Raw genomic sequence first — 17,971 nt, forward strand, 5'->3', positions numbered from 1 at the left:
TGAACAGTCTCCTAATTCATATCAAGAGGGAAACTGGATCAGCCTCCCGGGCACTGAACTCTGACCACCTGAGTTAGCATTCAGGAGCTCACAGTTCCAGGAGCTCACAGTTCCAGTGCCATCTGGAATCTGAAAGACTGTCTCAGCCCCTATGGGAGGAGCAAGGCCCGCAAAGGGCAACTCCAAGCACTTACCCTTTTTTCGGAGAAGCTCAGATGTTTCTTTCATTCGCTCTAAATCATCATCCAGTCCATCTGTAAACACTAAAAGGACCTGTTGTTTATGAGAGAAAAAAGCAGGTAGGGGAAGCAGGAAAAGAGGGAGGAGAAACGGAGAAGAAGGAAAGGTAATGGAGAAGATGGATGCTATAAGTTTCACATTTCTTAAAAAATGCAAAGTAAGCGTAGTTCTTCTGGCTGCATCCAAGCTTTCACTCTGTTCTGCTCTGTGTCATCGATGCATTTGTTGCTTGATTACACATTTCTCTTGTCCTCTCTCATACACATCCCCCTACCCCACCAAAAAAGGAATGAATCAGTTTAACTGTTTGCTTAAAAAATATATTCCAGTAATTCCCTTTGTGGCTCAGTGGTAATGAACCCGACTGGCATCCTTGAGGACGCAGGTTCGATCCCTGGCCCCTCTCAGTGTGTTAAGGATCTGGCATTGCCGTGAGCTGAGGTGTAGTTTGCAGACACAGCTTGGATCTGGCATTGCTATGGCTGTGGTGTAGGCCAGCAGCTACAGCTCCAATTCGATCCCTCCTAGCCTAGGAACTTCCATATGCTATGGGTGTGGCCCTAAAAAAAAGACCAAAATATGTATATACACATATAGTCCAAAAGTTGTCTTCTAATATTCATCTTTATAATGCAAAAATCCCCAAATTGTAATGCATTTTCTACAATTGTTACCTTTACTCAAGAGAAGCTGGAGGCCTGTACCTCTTTTCCCAAGGATAATACCCAGGTACATAAAAACAAAATGAAACAAACTAGAAAAGAAGACTTTGATTCAGCCCAGCCATGAAGAATCTGGGCTGCTTAATGTATAACATCCCATAATCCATGCTTATTTTAAAAATAAACTTACACATACACTATACTATTTCCTTCTCCCCTGGAAGTTTCCTTCATCACCTACGTAGAAAATTTCAACTTAAAAAGCGAATTACACTTTTCAAGAAATAAATCTACTGGATGCATGATTGAAGGGAAAATCCAATGTAACTTTCCAAGTTTGAAGAACATGATTTCCTAATAAATGTCCCATGAGATCTTTTAATCTCTGTGGACTTCTGTGGGTGCACAGTCTGGGGTACCAGGAAGGGAGGAGGTGGACTGTGCCAGCAAGCCATTAACTGTCACCAAAGATGGTTCAAGGGGCTGATTGGAAAAATAATGGACCCTACCCTACATGACAATGAGTGACCACAGGAGTTAATATCTTCCAAGTGTCTCTGGAATGAATTTATGCCATGGCAGAATCACTAAACTGTGGGTAACTCGAGGGCAGGGACTTCATCCTTTTGCCCCTACTGGCATTCAGCACAGAGCCTCTAGGGTTTAGTAAATATTTGCCGACTGCATGAGAAAACTTATTGGTCTTTACTGAGGAAGAGTTCCTCTATGTAAGCTCTCAAGTAAAGAACAGTTTGGTTGGCCTCAGTCACAAAAGCTGTATCCCTCCCACTGTCTAATGGTTCCACAACATGGGTTCTCAGCATTTATTACCTTCACTCTGGCAGAAGAAAGACGGATAGCATTATTTCCCAGAGAATGCAAAAAATCCGCATCCATATGGTTGCTACTGGCAGCCTGATGAATCAAGAACTTCTGAATGGCCTCATCACTGTACTTTTCAAAACCCGAGTCAAAGATAAGCTGGCCTTTTAAGCCAGGAACCAGGTAGCGGAGCATCACGTTAGTCTGACCAGGAACGCCACAGCTGATGTTGGAAAGCATAGCCAGCTCCTGCATCAGCTCTGGCAGTAACCCTTGAAGCCTCTGCTGAACTTGCCTCGTGGGAGTGGAGAGATCAATTCCTACAGACAAGTCTACATTGCATCCTTTGAAGAGAGAGAAGAAAATCAAATTAGTCATCTATAGATTCACGACCCAGCCCAGAAGATATCGGCCAAGCTGGCCCTGCAAGAAGAACCTGCAGCCAGCCCACACAAGTGTAAGCTAAACAGTGGTGTTTATTGTTTAATTGGGGGGATGGCTTGTTACACAGCAAAGCTAACCCATACATATATACTGTTACATAACTATGCCTCTGCAGGTCCTAGTCCGTCTACCTGAAGTGTCCTTCTCTAAACAAAGATTCCCTCATAGTATGGATTATGTCACCTTACTTTCCCAGTGTCTAACACACATGCTCATTATATGACTTCCCAATGAACAAAGATGAAAATATGAATGAGCCTTGAGTCTCTCTCTTTTTTTTTTTTTTGGCATGTGTGTCTTTTCTAGGGCCGCACCCACGGCACATGGAGGTTCCCAGGCTAGGGGTCTAATCGGAGCTGTAGCCCCCGGCCTACACCAGAGCCACAGCAATGCAGGATCCAAGCCAAGTCTGTGACCTATACCAGAGCTCACAGCAACACCGGATCCTTAACCCACTGAGCAAGGCCAGGGATTGAACCCGCAACCTCATGGTTCCTAGTCAGATTCATTAATCCCTGAGCCACAATGGAAACCCCGAGCCTTGAGTCTCTTTAAGCAGGAGCTGTACTACATCCTTCTCCCCCTGGAAGTTTCCTCCATCACCCGCACACGTACTTTGTTTTGTGGAGGCATATTAGACATGATCAAGACTGACAAGCATTCTCAATTTGATGTTTCTTCTGCTTGAAAATATTTAAGTCCTCCTGGAAGGGTGTAACTAGAATTTAAAGGCCATTGATCTTTCAGGCTATACCCATCCACTCATAAGAAAACCATCCATAAAATTCCACTGAGGATACAAAAGTTGATCATCACAGATGTACCTGGATCAGAATTTGGGTGAGTAACTTAAAACATAACTTAATAATCATAAAAAGAGCCACTATTATTAACTACTCCTGGATAACCAGGCATAACACGGGCTTATCAGGGCAAGCTGGGACATGTAGACAGTTTCTCCTAGATCAGCACATATTAGAGTATTTGGCTCAAAATCAATAAAAACAAAACTACAGATAGGGGTAATGGAGGGGATTTTGATGAAAATAAATAAACACTGGACCCTTCATCAGTGAAAAGGGTTAAAAGAGTGGCTTAAAATTTCTGAGGGCCCTGAGATCCAGGGCTGACCCGTGAGTTTTCAATCCCCAAAACGTCATACCCATGTTAGCTGGCCAAATATGTTTCTGGAATTGAAAAGATATAAAATACCTTCTGCCCCTCCCTCCATATAAAACATCTTGGTTTTCTTTTGATTTTTAAGTCTCTGATTGAAAGTCACCAAAAGGAGTTCTCACAGATACAAATTTTATTTCTATATCAGATCTAAATTCAGGGGAAAAAAAGGAATTTTTGAGTATGGCATATTATTCCAACATTTCTAATTTACATTTTCCTCAAGAACATTTTCAGCTGGCTTTATCCTGTAACACCAGTAGCATTTTATTTCCTTGTTCATGGAGAGGGTTGAACTTCACCAGATAACCTCTAAGGTTTTCTGATTCAGATTTTTGATTCTAGAATTAATTAGGTTTTAGCCATTATTAAAGCTAAGACAGAGCTGGAAATAAATATAAATCCTTGGTTCAAAATAATCTAAAAACAGAAGCTGGAATCCTATATCTCTTCTGCTCCCTCAGGATAATACCCAAGCACATAAGAACAAAACAAAACAAAAAATAGGACTTTGATTCCTGAAGAATGCGAGCTGCTTAATGCAGGATATCCCATAATCTGTGCTTATTTAAAAAAAAATAACTTCACGCATGCATTCATTTCAATTGAATTCTGAATTCACCAAACACACTCCAAGGTCGGGAGATTCTTTATACAGTACAAACAAAATTAATAACACTCTAAAAAATTGGCTCTGGCTTTTGACACCAAACTGCTGGGAAGTTCAAACACTGCCGCCATTATTTCCCATCAGAGTTAGTTAACTTCCCTGTTTTTCTCATATGGAAACAGAGTTGGTAAGAATACCGTTGGCACAACATTGTAAACCAACTATATTGTAATAAAAAAATACTAAAAAAATATAATAGTATCTACTTCACATGGGGTTGATATAAGAATACTGGGCTTTAATGGGTTTCATTATATATTATTCCATATGATTTTATACTATATAGTATACTTTATTATACTATAATATACTTCACTACACATTACTGTACAATTCTATGGCATTCTATGCTATTCCTTACTAACCATACCATACTATACTATGCCATACAACCCCCCTATTCAAAGTGTGATCCCAGACCTTCACCGTCACTTGGGAGCTTGTTAGAAAGGTGGAATCTAGAGTTCCCATTGTAGCTCAGTGCTGATGAACCTGACTAGTATCCACAAGGACACAAGTTCAATCCCTGGCTCTGCTCAGTGGGTTAAGGATCCGGCGTTGCTGTGAGCTGCTGTGTAGGTTGCAAATACAGCTTGGATCTGGCCTTGCTGTGGCTGTGGCATAGGTTGTCAGCTGCAACTCCAGTTTGACCCCTGGCCTGGGAACTTCCATACACCGCAAATGCAGCCCTGAAAAGACCAAAAAAAAAAAGGAAAGCAGAATTCCAACCCAACCTACTGAATCAGAAACTGCATTTTAACAAGATCTTCAGGTGATTCAAATACATGTTAGTTTGACAGGCCCCGTTGTGCTTTATGACACCATATCCAAAGGCAACAGAAAACAGTACTTAGTACACACACTCTAGATCCAGACTGCCTCAAGCTCACATCTCATCTCTATGATTTACTTGGGCCAAATAACCTGACTTTTTAGTGTCTTAGTTTCCTCATTTGTAAAATACTATCTATTAAAAAAGTTATGTGAAGATGGAATGTTTTAACCTATGGGATCCCTTGGAATAGGGCCTGCATAAAAAACACCATCTAAAAGTTAGCTCTTCCGATTAAGAATGTGGTTGTGCTAGAGAATCTCAGGGGTGGGAGGTGGGTCGTCCACGAAGACACTGTCTGGTCAACTGCCCCTAAGAGGCAAGTCTTAGGGAAAAAGCAGAAGGAGACCCAGATTGTTGGGAAGAGGAACTCTTGTCTCTGGATCTTGCTGTTTGGGATAAAAGACTGAGTAGATAAAAATGGGATTGAGGATGACCTTCCCCCTAAGGAAACCGACTGGCAACAAACTAGAGAGACCCGTGTATTATTCTCTACTTGTTTTCCTTTCCCTGTACCCCAGTCTTCAGTAGGTTGTGTTTGCACATCCCAGTGTGGTTTCATCTCTCTACAAGGAATAAAGGAAGACTTGTGAGGACTTAGTAGACAGTTCTGAGAAGGAGCAGCCCTTCAGAGTCCAGAGTGGTGATGACACCGGAATGATTAAAAGGGGGGAGGGATGGAGTGGGAGTTTAGGATTAGCAGAGACAAACTACTGTATATAGGATGGATGAACGAGGTCCTACTGTATAGCACAGGGAACTATATTCAATGCCCCGTAATAAACCATAATGGAAAAGAACATAAAAAAGAGTAAGTGTGCATAACTGAATCACTTTGTTATACAGCGTAAATCAACAGTACTTCAATAAAATAAGTTTTTTTAAGGAAAAAAAAAAAAGGTTCTCCAAGGGACGCCTGGAAGGATTAGCTTTATTTTATTAAGAGATCCAGCTGGGTCCCTGACACCTACCATGGGTTTGCAGTTCAAATAACAAATCCTCTGTCACTTACCTTGCGGAATGCAGACCCTGTAAAGAATTTCCTTCTCCAGGTTTTGCAGGGAGTCAAATTTTTCTTCATAGTACACTTTGCTCTGGTCATTAGTGATCTCCAAAAGCTGAGCGTTTTTGGCTTCTCCTACCCCAATGGCAAAAATAATTATGTTTCTGTCCCTGAGAGCCTGGGCTGGTACGGCTACATTGTCGTGGGCGACCCCGTCAGTGATCACAATCAAATACTGAGGAACACTGGGCCTCCCTCCTCTAGAACTGCCAAAAAACGGCAGAGTGAAGCGCAAGGCTTTCCCAGTGTAGGTGCCATCACTGATTTGCTTAACATTTGAGATGGCTCTGTGAATGTCCACTTTTGAGGAGTATTGGTTGAGCCTGAATTCTTCCTGGGGGTTTGAGCTGAACTGCAGAAGGCCAATCCGAATTTCATCAGCACCAATATTAGACTGGTTCACCATTCGCTTCATGAAATCCTTCATCTTTTCAAAGTCTTTTGAGGAGATGGATTCTGAACCATCCATAAGGAAGATAATGTCAGCTTTCCTATTCTTACAGGCTGTGGGGTGAGGGGAGGGGGCAAGAAGCAAAACAGAACATCCACTCAGAGTGTGAAACCAATTCATTACAAATCTCTAGAGAGAGTTGGAGTTGACAGCTATACAACATGAAAGAATTTTTAAAGGGGGTAGAAAAGGAAGTCAATAACATAAATTTGCTGTGACCTAGCACAAAGTAGTCTCAAAATAAAACACAGCTATATGATAAAGATACAAAATTTGACTGGCTTAGTTCATTCTAGGTCATGGTCACTCCATGTCCAATGCTCACTTTTAGACCTGTGAATCTACACTTTGAGAATGAAGCCTCTTCAAATAGATTCAACATATATACTTGAACGGGGGAGAGAAATTGAAGGAAAAAATTCTTACTCTCTGAGGAGCAGATGTCCTGTACCACTTCTTGTTGGATGGCCTTCAAGGAATCAAAATCATGCACAAAAAACATTCTGTCTTCAGCTATCTCTCGAAGCTCAACAGTGTTAGCATCTCTGACTCCAATAGCGTAAATGGTGACTCCATCTCCCCTCAATGCCTCTGCAGCCTCAGCCACCGGGTCCATAGATTGGCCATCAGTGATGACGATGAGATACCAAGGCACGTTGCTGCGAGCAGTGTCTGCAAATATCTTAACCATGTTACCTAAAGCCTGACCTGTCATGGTTCCACCTCCCTTCTGCTGGATGCCATCGATGGCCACCTTCAGCCTTTCCACACTGGGATGCTGGTTAAGGGTAAATTGACTATTGATTTCATCTGAGTACTGAACAACTCCAAACTGTACTCTGTCAGGCCCGATATGGAACATCTTTATCACTTCATTCATGAACACCTTCATTTCCAAAAAATCATTGTGGAAGATGCTGCCAGACCCATCAATGAGGAAGTAAATGTCTGCTTTCTCAATATGCACACAGCCTAGGCAAGAAGAAGCAACCCATTAGAACAGCACATCAGGTGGAACATAGCAAAGCTGTTGATATGGATCCTCCCACATGCCCTCGGCCCTCATTGTTGCCTTGTTATTAAAAACACCTGAGACCCTGCCTAGGATACTCTCAGTCAGGAGCATGATCAGCCCATACACTAGGCAAGCCTAGGAGGGAGTTGGAGCAGCCAGGAGCCTGTGATTGGCAGGGGGTAATGAATAAATACCCCAGCTCCTCCCCGCCCTTGGGTGGGACGACACAGCCTCCATGAGTCCACAACAGTGCCTTCAGCAATAACCAGCTTACCAACTCAGCTTGTACTAGCTGCCTTCCCAGCCTCTCCCCCATCTCTACTCCCCTGACAGAGCAGAGACTCACCTCCCAGATAAATCATTTCTATCTATATTTTCTTTTCAGAGTCTATTTTTGATGAACTCCACTTAGAGACATGAGGTAAATATTACTTGACACTGCTCAAGCGAGGATGTTGAGAACAGCATCCTGAACAACATGTTGTGACAGTAAAATATCACAGCATACTTGAAGCTATGGATTGTCTCAGCACCCATTATCCCTGCTTCTGTAATAGCGAAGAACAAATCTGTCTCCATATTAGACCTGTTTCTTTTACTAACTTTTGTGCTGTTGCCTGTGCTCAGTCATTCTGGCTCTCACCTTTTGTAAAGCAATGTTGCCATGGAGTTCCTTTTGTGGCTCAGTGGGTTACGACCCTGACTAGTATCCATGAGGATGTGGTTCAACCCCGGGCCCCCCTCAGTGAGTTAAGGATCTGTCTGTCACTGCTGTGAGCTGTAGTGTACATCGCAGACGTGGCTCAGATCTGGCATTGCTATGGCTGTGGCATTGGCCAGCAGCTGTAGCTCCAACTCAACCCCTAGCCTGAGAACTTCAATATGCCAAAGGTGTGACCCTATAAAAAAGAATGTTGTCTGTACTCTGAAATATGGAGAATAGCCTATTATCAGCACTCTGACCTTTATGGGTCCATTCATATAGAGATAAAAAGAACAGAAAATAACAGTTGTCTTGTTGGAGGTTTGCAGGAACATAGTAACTTGACCTACCTGGACAGCTGCAAGAACAAAGGATTCCCACACTAAGCAGCTGGCAACAACCAACCACACCCCTCCCTCACCTTTCCTATAAAAGGCTTTGCTGAAAGCCTTCAAGGAGTTCAGTGTTTTTAAGGAATAAGCCACCTATCTTCTTGCATAGCCCTGCAATAAACCTTTCTCTGCTCCAAAACTTTCTCTGCACCAAACCCTTTGTTTAACCTCACTGGGTGTCAGGCACCCAAACTTGCATTTAGTAGCACTTCCCCTGCAAGTTATACTGGGTTTTTTGTGGGTTTTGTTGCTGTTGGGGTTTTTTTGGCTGCCCAGAGCATATGGAGCTCCCAGGCCAGGATCAAATCCAAGCCACAGTCTCCACCTAAGCCACAGCTGTAGGCAATACCAGATCCTTAACCCACTGTGCCAGGCAGGGGGTCAAACCCACATCCTAGGATGCCATTGATTGCATTGCACCACAGTGGGAGCTCCAAGTTATATTTTTTAAATACGTGGACAAGAGAGTATACTTTCTAAAACTTAATTTAATTTGATTAACTAAAGTTAATATAAAACTTTCAATGAGCCTTACTTAAATGAACCATTTTGTATTAAAGCCTAGACTCCAAAGGACAAAAGTCTCTGTATTTAAATCCTACCTCCACCACTCACTAGCAGGTTTCACCCCACTGCATTTCCCTAATATGTCAAATGAGATTTTTTTTTTTGTCTTTTTATGTTTTTTTTAAGGGCCTCACCCAAGGCATATGGAGTTTCCCAGGCTAGGGGTCGAAATCGGAGCTGTAGCTGCCAGCCTATGCCACAGCCACAGCAGCTAAGGATCTGAGCCATGTCTGCAACCTACACCACAGTCCAGAGCAACGCAAGATCTAAGCCACATCTGTGACCTACATTACAGCTCACAGCAACGCCAGATCCTCAACCCACTGAGCAAGGCCAGGGATCAAACCCACAACCTCAGGGATACTAGTCGGGCTCATTACCGCTGAGCCAAAGCGGGAACTTCCTCAAATGAGAATCTTAACAACTACCTAGTAAGTTTACTGTGAAGATCAATAAGATCATGGAAACACAGCAGAACTAAGTATTAAAAAATCACAGTTATATCACTCATTGTTTTATTTTTGTCCTCTAGCACATCCCCCACCACCACCCCCGGAAAAATGAGACACAATTTTCTTCTTGATCATTTCAGCCTTGTGTTATTAATCTCTGGAGTCCCTCAAGCCAGGAAAGAATCAAAAGCTTTTTCATGTTCCTGGCCAAAAGGGAAGTGGCCCAAAGCAGGAGCTGGGCTCCCTTGCTCAGGCCATCGTTTGGGAGGACTTTGGTCCATGTAATACGTGAGACATCCTTATGCTTAAAAAAAAAAAGGTATTTGTTGTTTACCTGAATGAAATCAAAGTTAACTGGGCTTCCTATATTTTATCTGACAACCTTACCCTAGAGGGGCAGGCATAGGAAAGGTTGTGGCTTTCAAAGTGTTGGCTGAGTGCTTAAGAGAATGGAGAGGCATTTAGGAAAAGAGAAGGCAGAAAAAGGAGCCTTACCAGCACCCACTGGTAGGAAGTCTGTAGCTGTCCTGGGTCTGAGAAAAAGACCACCATGCAAGAAGAGACAACTCTGCAGCTAGCCCCACCCAGGTTTTCTGTACCATCCGCAGGAGCCAAGAGACTCAAGTACTGCCTGATATGATGCATTACTGCCAAGCTTGGCAGATGGAAATTTGGGAGGAGGGGGTTAAGTCTGATGCTGCTATGCATGCACATCTATTACATACATAAAATGCTTAGCAGAGGATCTGACATGTAGCAGATGATCAATAAGTGGCAATATTATAATTACCCAGGACAAAATTCTGGTAAAATAGCCCCAACATCTATTTACCTCTAAGTTACTACCCCCAGCCCCAATCATCCTAGACTTTGGGCTGATTTTCCTGATTCTAGGTTTCTTTTTAGCTGCTATAAAGCCTGGAAAAGAAATCAACTCTCAACTCTTTATACCATTTGTGAACCAAAGGGAGGGCAAAGGAGGTATCTCTCTCTCTTCCCTACAAAATACAGGCAGGGGGTGCACAAGCCAGTGAAATTCATATTTAATGATTATGCTCCTCATTCCCCAAACAGAGAAAGGGCCTAAAAAATACAGGCCAGGGAGTTCCCGTCATGGCTCAGTGGTTAACGAATCCAACTAGAAACCATGAGATTGCAGGTTCGATCCCTGGCCTCACTCAGTGAGTTAAGGATCTGGCATTGCCATGAGCTGTGGTATAGGTCACAGACTTGGCTCGGATCTGGCGTTGCTGTGGCTGTGGCGTAGGCCAGGGGCTACAGCTTCGATTAGAACCGTAGCCTGGGAACCTCCATGTGCCTCAGGTATGGCACCAGAAAAGACAAAAAAAAAAAAAAAAAAAAAAAATACTGTCCAAAGAGAAATACAGGAATTCATTTAGATTTGTTAAATCTCTAGGCTTCCACACAAGTAGTCAAGAAATTACAAAATCATTTCATGGTTATTTTTAAAAAAGGAAAAAGCTCAGTGATTTTCTCCAAAGATGAAGAAGATAATCACAGCCTTGAATTTTTAAGTTAATCATCTACATTTCAAGTTGCCACCTTTTTTCAATAATTGTGATTCAAATCTAAAAAACACTAGCATAAGTGGACAAAAATAGACAAGTAGACAGACAGACACAAAGATATTTACGACAGCCCAGAAGTGACAAATTTGGGATTTAAAATTAAGGCATTTGCGGAGTTCCCTGGTGGCCTAGCCGTTAAGGATTCAACATTGTCATTGCTGTGACTCAGGTTGATTCCTGGCCCAGAAACTTCCACATGCCATGGGCGTGGCCAAAAATAATAAAATTCAGGCATTCAGGCAGTTTGGGCACAGCGAGCTATCTTGTAATAAGCTGTAACGGAAAAGAATCTGAAAAAAAAGTGTGTGTATAACTGAATCACTCTGCTATACAGAAGAAATTAATATTTTAAATTAACTATACTACAATTTAAAAAATCCGGGCAGTTTGGCCTCAGGGCGATATACTTGACTTGTATGTTTCTCTCGTGTTTTTCTTTTAACTGCGGATACAGGAGCAGCTCTCCTAACTGACTTCTATAAGAGTAACTCGCCAGATAACTGATATTCTCTCTTCCCTCTGGAACACAAGTGCTGCTCCCACAATACATTGAGTGCCTCCCCTTGAGACCTCCAGTTGAATACAGCTCTGCTTCGCTCCATGGAAGATTAAGCCTACCAGGAGTGACATGGGTTTGTCTCCAGCCTATTTACGGCCGTTTTGTTACAGTAATTACACAGCAAGTCAAGAGGATGTGAGTGTGAATAAAAGAAGGTTACTGCATCTATGAAAACCAGGTTAATGGCGTAGAAAAGACCCAATAAAGGCAAGTTGTTGTAAAAGAAATTGGTGATGTACTAGACAGCATTGCAAAAGATGATTGCATTTTGAGATCATAAAAATCAATAAGGATTTCTGTACTGAGACTGTTTCAAAAGTTATGTTCTCTTCCCACATGAAAGAAACAAACTGGAAATTATGAGAAAATACACATCGGATGATTAATGAAGAAAATACATGGAACTCCAATCAGCGGGGCTCATATTCAAAGAAGACGTGGCCCTGCAGAAGATTGGCAAGTTAGGGTTCCTTCACTATGTTTTAAGTTAAAATGTTTAAATTCAAGAATGTTTGTGTCTTTTTAGAAATAAATCCCTGCTTTAAGTGACTATATTTGGTCAATCCACACTCAGATCTCTACAGCTTCTACTGTAAATATGCACATATTGTCATCAAATTCTTTGTTAAAAAGAATGAGGGGTAAGAAGAGGGAAGGAGTTCCCTGGTAGCTCAGTGGGGTAAGGATCTGGCATTGTCACTGCTGTGGCTGTGGTTACTGCTGCGGTGCAGGTTCAATCACTGGCCTGGGAGTCGCTGCATGTGGTGGGCACGACAAAAAAAAAATAAGAGGGACGCATGTTCACTTTTTACTTCATATTCTGCACTGTACAGAATCAAAACACAATTAGGATTTTATGCTTTGTTTCTGTTTTTAAATGAATTGACTCCAGACTCTTTTCTTAGGTGAGGGGTAGAGGAGGTAGGTGTATGGAGCAAGCAGAGTAAAGATTTTTTTAAAAAAATAAAAGATTACATTTGGAAAAGATGCTCCTACCTTCTTGTAGGGCACGGCCCATCCCTGACACGAAGGCCCTTGTGCCCACAATCTCAGGGCAGAGCTGGTTCTTAATCTTGCTTCCCACATTGGCCAGTTGCAAATAATCCAGGGGGATGACATGTTTCCAAGGAGGATATGATGCTATCTTTTCCAGGTCCATGCTCTCCGAGTCATGCTGGATGCCCACTGCGTAGATGGTCACTCCTGCCCTTCGGAGCAGGGAAGCTGGTCTGGACACGTTGTCCTGGGAGAAGCTTTCCGTGATGACCACAGCCACCTGCTGCACACCTTGCTCAGACCTGCTGCCCTTCTCCCGAATGAACACCTTCTCCCTTAGGAAACCCAAAGCAGTGCCAGTCTTGGTCTTTCCTCTTCTTTCCCTATAGGCTAATTTGTCCAGATGCTCCAAGATTTGAGCTGGATTCTGAAATGCATCCAGTGCAAACTCCAGCCGTGGTTCGTCACTGTAAAAGACCAAGCCAACTCTCACAACATCCGGATGAATACTTAGAGAGCCAATGGTGGTCTTCAAGAAACTGACGACTAGTTGGAAATTCGATTGCCCAGCCCTGCTAAATTCCTCAATGAGGAATACTAGGTCGGCCGGAATAGCAGTCGGGCATGCTACAAACAAACAAAAGCAGAAAGAAGGGCTTCAGCAGGAGGATAGAGGAATAAAGACAACACTCATTTTGTACACAAAAATAGTATTATGGTCTACTTTTATATACTGTGATAATACAGTGAGTGTTACAAATTGTAAATAGTACATTTTATAATAACTTACTTAATGATAATTAGAAGTTAGTGGAAGCTTTATGACCATCACTTGGCATGACAGTCAAAGAACATCACGGGGCTCAAAATTTTTCTCATGCAAGTATGTTTACATCACTTGCAAAATATGTAAATATATGAATAGCCACAAGAAAGTGCTTTCAGATCATTTTTCAATTCATCTAAGTCCATTAGAAACATCTGAGCCTTGTTTGACTCGTGGTTTGTTTGTTTCTTCCTGCCTTTTTCTGGTTTCAAGAAGCCCTGGGTCAAATTCCCATCTCTAGGCCTGACACATTTTTTGTTGTTGTCTTTTTATAGCCACACCCTAGGCATATAGAGATTCCCAGAGCTGTAGCCGCTGGCCTATGCCACAGCCACAGAAACGCCAGATCTGAGCTGCATCTGTGACCTACACCACAGCTCACGGCAACGCCAGATCCTTAAGCCACTGAGCAAGGCCAGGGATTGGACCTGCATCCTCATGGGTACTAGTCAGATTCGTTTCCACTGAGCCACAGTGGGAACTCCAGGCCTGGCACCTTCTTGATTTAACAATTGTTCCTCTTTTGGTAAAAGATGGAAATAACAAATTGGTGACAACTCATACACCTTTCTCTGCTAAGTTTCATGTCATTTTAACAGAGGCAACAGGAAATATTGCAAGTGGCTGTGAAAAATCTTTGTCCAAAAATTGAGACAACCGGATGTTTCATTTTGCTATTGAAAGAACTATTTCTTTAACCTGCCTCAAATGGGCTAATGGGGCTCTGAAATGCATCAACTCCCTTCCAAAGGGAGTCCAGAACTTTCCCTCCCAATTTAAGGCAGGGCCTGATGTAGGGAAAGCTAATACCAAAAAGGTCCAAATCTACTTTGACATAAGAAAACAGAAATCTCTCTAGCAGAGAACCCAAACCACACATGCAGAAGGCTGAAACCAGTGTGAACCAAAGTTTAGAGAAGAAAATATAAGGGGAACATAAAAACCCTTTGACTTATCTTTGGTCTCCTGATGTCCTGAAATTTTCCCTTGGCCCTTTTTTTAAATAAAGAATCAAAAATCAATCCTAGATATGAAATTACCATAACACTGTAAAACAAATATACTTCAATAAAACAAACTTTATAAAAAATCAATCCTAGATTTAAAATGAGGGTGTTGCCCCTGATTTTTCCAAGTGTGAAACGCCTTCTCTAGAAACTGCAAGTATCTCTGATGTCTCCCTTCCTTCACCTGCAGGTACCCATTTCCTCATTATCAGAGCCACCATCAAGCTAGACCCAGGCATCCTCCCTTTGTAGAAAGAAGACAGCCCCCAGCCTTAAAGTCCTTCTGAGTCCTATGGAATCCACCTTCCCACTGCAGCCTTCCTAAAAGACCACTTTGGCCGTGGCATTTTTTTTCTGCTGAAAAAGTGCCTCTGGGACTCTATTCTGTAAGAGAGGCTCATCCTACCTCATCCAGTCTCATCCCTCTATTTCTAAACTCTCCCCCCAAATCTCAACTGGCTCCTTTTTTTCACTTTCTTCTACATCTGTCCAGCCCATTCCCACTCCCACACCCTCATTCTTCCCCTAAGCAAGAAGGTCCTCCTCCACTTTCCCATCACACCCATTATTGAGAGACCAACACAACCCCCCCAGAGCAGGTTCTCCGCTACACTCTCCCTTTGCTCTATTTCTACTTCATGTAGTGTCCATAGGTGCGTCTTCATTCCTAGTTATCTCTGCCTGGATTTTCCTCTTCTTATCTCACATGTGCTTGTCTTTTCTGATTATAAAACACCAAGGACTCCATCTCAAGCTCTAGATGTTGAGAGGTCTGGGCAGAGCTATGACAGTTCAGAGAAAGGAGGAATCACTGCTATCTGTGGGGATGCTCCACCAGGCAGGTAACTTAAAAACTGAAGGATAAAGTTTTGACTGTGGGCATTTCAGGCTGATAGTGTAGTCTGTCTAAGGGCAGAGACAGAGATGAGAAAGCATGACACATACACATAAAACGGTGAGTAGTTCAGTTTGGCTAGTGGTTAGAATGTATAAAAGTGCTTGGCAGGAAATTAACTCGGTGGTTCTCAACCACTGTACCCATCCCCAGGGCATGTTCAGAAATATGTGGCGGTGTTTTGAATCATCCTAAGATTTAGGGATGCCACTGGAAGGGATCTAGGATATTAGACCTTCAACAATGCACCAGACAACCCTGCACTATGAATTGAATCACTCAAAATGCAATAGCATCTCCCCTAAGCTTCTTGAATGCTAACCTAAGGAAGGCGTTTACTTCATCTCCAAGGAGAAGTCAGAATGCTCTTTCTGGAAAATGTATATAGTAACTTGGATTACTGTTCAGAAATATTCACTCCCTACACCTTACTTCCGTGAGAGGAATATACTTTCTTACTCCACTAATGATAACATAGCCATATGATTTGCTTTTGCCAATGGGATGTTAGCAGAGGATGAAGCAGAGGTCTGAATAATGCTTTTGCAATTGGGTTTTCTCTCTTACACAATTCCCATGGAAAGGATATGCCCAGACTAGCCTAATGATCTCAGGAGGAAGTTACAGAGCAGAACAAAGGTAAATCAGCCAACCCTCAGCCAAATCCCAAATCTGTGAATAATCCCAGGTAACATCAGCAAAGCCTAGTGAGGTTGAACCCAATGAAGATCAGCTGACCCCCAGCAGATCTGTGAAAATGAATGACTCTTCATCCACCGACTTTTTGGATGGCTTGTCATGAAGCATTTTGGGGACCATAGTTAACTAATACAAGGTACATGCAAGAGGCAAATCCATGCCTCCTCCTCTTCCCCATCCTCTGGTGCTACTATCCTGGCACCAAGGAGCCCAGAAGGCCCTCTTTCTCTGCTCTTTCCCCAGACTTTCCTAGTATGCTAAGACCCCCAGTGGCTCACACACCTAGGGAACAAAGCTTACCCATTACAGGCTCCTTCTCAGCTTCATTTTTGGTCTCGAGCTTCCCAGTCCCTTGGATCACCTCACTCACATCCTGCATCACCTGTCTAATGCTTTCCTGTCCTTGTATCTCATATACAAGGGGTAGTGTCCCCATCTCCTCAAGTTCTCTCTTGTCAAAGTCTTGAACACCCACAGACATGACTCTCACGCCTTTCTCCCTCAATGTCTGTGCAGCATCGCGGACCTCATCCTCAGATTTGCCTGCAGTAATGACCACTGCATATTGGGGAACACCCTGGAGAAACCGGCTTCCCACTGCCTCCTGGAAGAAGGTCTGATGGAGGTATCGCAGAGCTTTGCCTGTCCTCCTGGAACCTCCCCGGGGCACAAAGTGTTCACGGATGTGAGCCATCATCTCATCCTGGGTCCAGTAGGTGTTGAGCAAAAATTCAGTGTGACCTTGAGCACCATACTGAGCCAGCCCAATCTGATACTTGTCCCTGCCAATATCCAGCATGCCAACCACTCTGGAGATGAAATTCTGCATCCACTGGAAACTGGTCTGTGATGTGTTCTGTGAGGTGTCAGCAAGAAAGACCACATCTGCATAGCGCTGGGCAGATTCTGGAATGAGAGAAGTGGGGAGGAAAAGACACAAAGGACAAAGCGCATTAAATCAAAATCTCATGAAAATTGAATACAAGGATGGCCTTGTGTGAGGAATGTAGGAAGGAGAGGTACCATATTTGTGTAGCACTGTATGTCCTGTACCTCCAGATCCGCTGTGTAAGACTCTATCACAGGCTCTCTCCCCCCATACCCTGCTGCCTTTGCTGTCTGCTTTTTTAGACTAAAATGCCTTTCAATTATGCTTTTTCAACCAAAGGAGGAGGCAAAGGAAATTAACCTATACTAAGTAATTGCTTTGTGCCACAGGGTTTTTTACGCTATCTGATTTCATCCTCATAAACCATGCTACTAGCCCAGTATTATTATCTTCATTTCGCAGATGAGGAAAACAGAGGGTAGAAGTGAAACTGCTTGTCTATACTTGCAAAATTAGACAGTGGCAAAGCCAGGATTTAAAAAAAAAAATAGCAGGAGTGCCCATTGTGGTTCAGTGGTAACGAACCCAACTAGTATGCCTGAGGACTCATGTGCAATCCCTGGCTTCACTCAGTGGATTAAGGATCCATTGTTGGAGTTCCCATCATGGCTCAGCAGAAATGAATCTGACTAGAATCCATGAGGACACAAGTTCAATCCCTGGCCTTGTTCATCGGGTTAAGGATCCAGCATTCTCATGAGCTGTGGTGTAGGTCACAGATGCGGCTCAGATCTGGCATTGCTGCAGCTGTGGAGTAGGTCAGCAGCTGTAGCTCTGATTTGACTCCTAGCCTGGGATCTTCCATATGACATGGGTGCAGCCCTAAAAAGACTAAATAAATAAATAAATTTAAATTTAAAAAATAGGTCTTCTGGACTCCAAAACCAGATGTTCTTTTCCTCCCATGAATGGAAAAGTCTCCCACGTTCTCCAGAAGTGCTCCTACTACAAACGGTGTAGATTGGCTCTTACTGGAATTAGACATCCCAGTTGGAACGCTGGGATTTAACACAGCTTCTTAC

The 17,971-nt window shown here is 42.9% G+C and overlaps 1 protein-coding gene across 3 annotated transcripts in view; it reads right to left on the reverse strand.

Moving 5' to 3' along the window:
- LOC100517188 (collagen alpha-4(VI) chain-like) overlaps window positions 1-17,971 on the reverse strand; it is a 150,103-nt gene that overhangs the window by 105,181 nt on the left and 26,951 nt on the right. For all 3 annotated transcript variants that reach the window (XR_014825028.1, XM_084991763.1, XM_084991764.1), the window contains exons 5-10: window positions 16,361-16,966; window positions 12,634-13,260; window positions 6,787-7,332; window positions 5,859-6,413; window positions 1,734-2,068; window positions 195-273 (exon numbers count right to left, since the gene is read on the reverse strand). Coding sequence is in view for 2 of the 3 variants with exons in the window: in XM_084991763.1 (XP_084847889.1) it covers window positions 195-273; window positions 1,734-2,068; window positions 5,859-6,413; window positions 6,787-7,332; window positions 12,634-13,260; window positions 16,361-16,966 (2,748 nt within the window). In the remaining variant the exon portion in view is untranslated. The remainder of the gene's footprint in view (window positions 1-194; window positions 274-1,733; window positions 2,069-5,858; window positions 6,414-6,786; window positions 7,333-12,633; window positions 13,261-16,360; window positions 16,967-17,971) is intronic.

This window comes from Sus scrofa, chromosome 13, assembly GCF_054392235.1.
Source record: "Sus scrofa isolate SSC_HxYL_T2T_F1_AM1 chromosome 13, Sscrofa_HxYL_maternal_Yorkshire_Landrace_v2.0, whole genome shotgun sequence".
In the NCBI taxonomy this organism is placed as follows: domain Eukaryota; kingdom Metazoa; phylum Chordata; class Mammalia; order Artiodactyla; family Suidae; genus Sus; species Sus scrofa.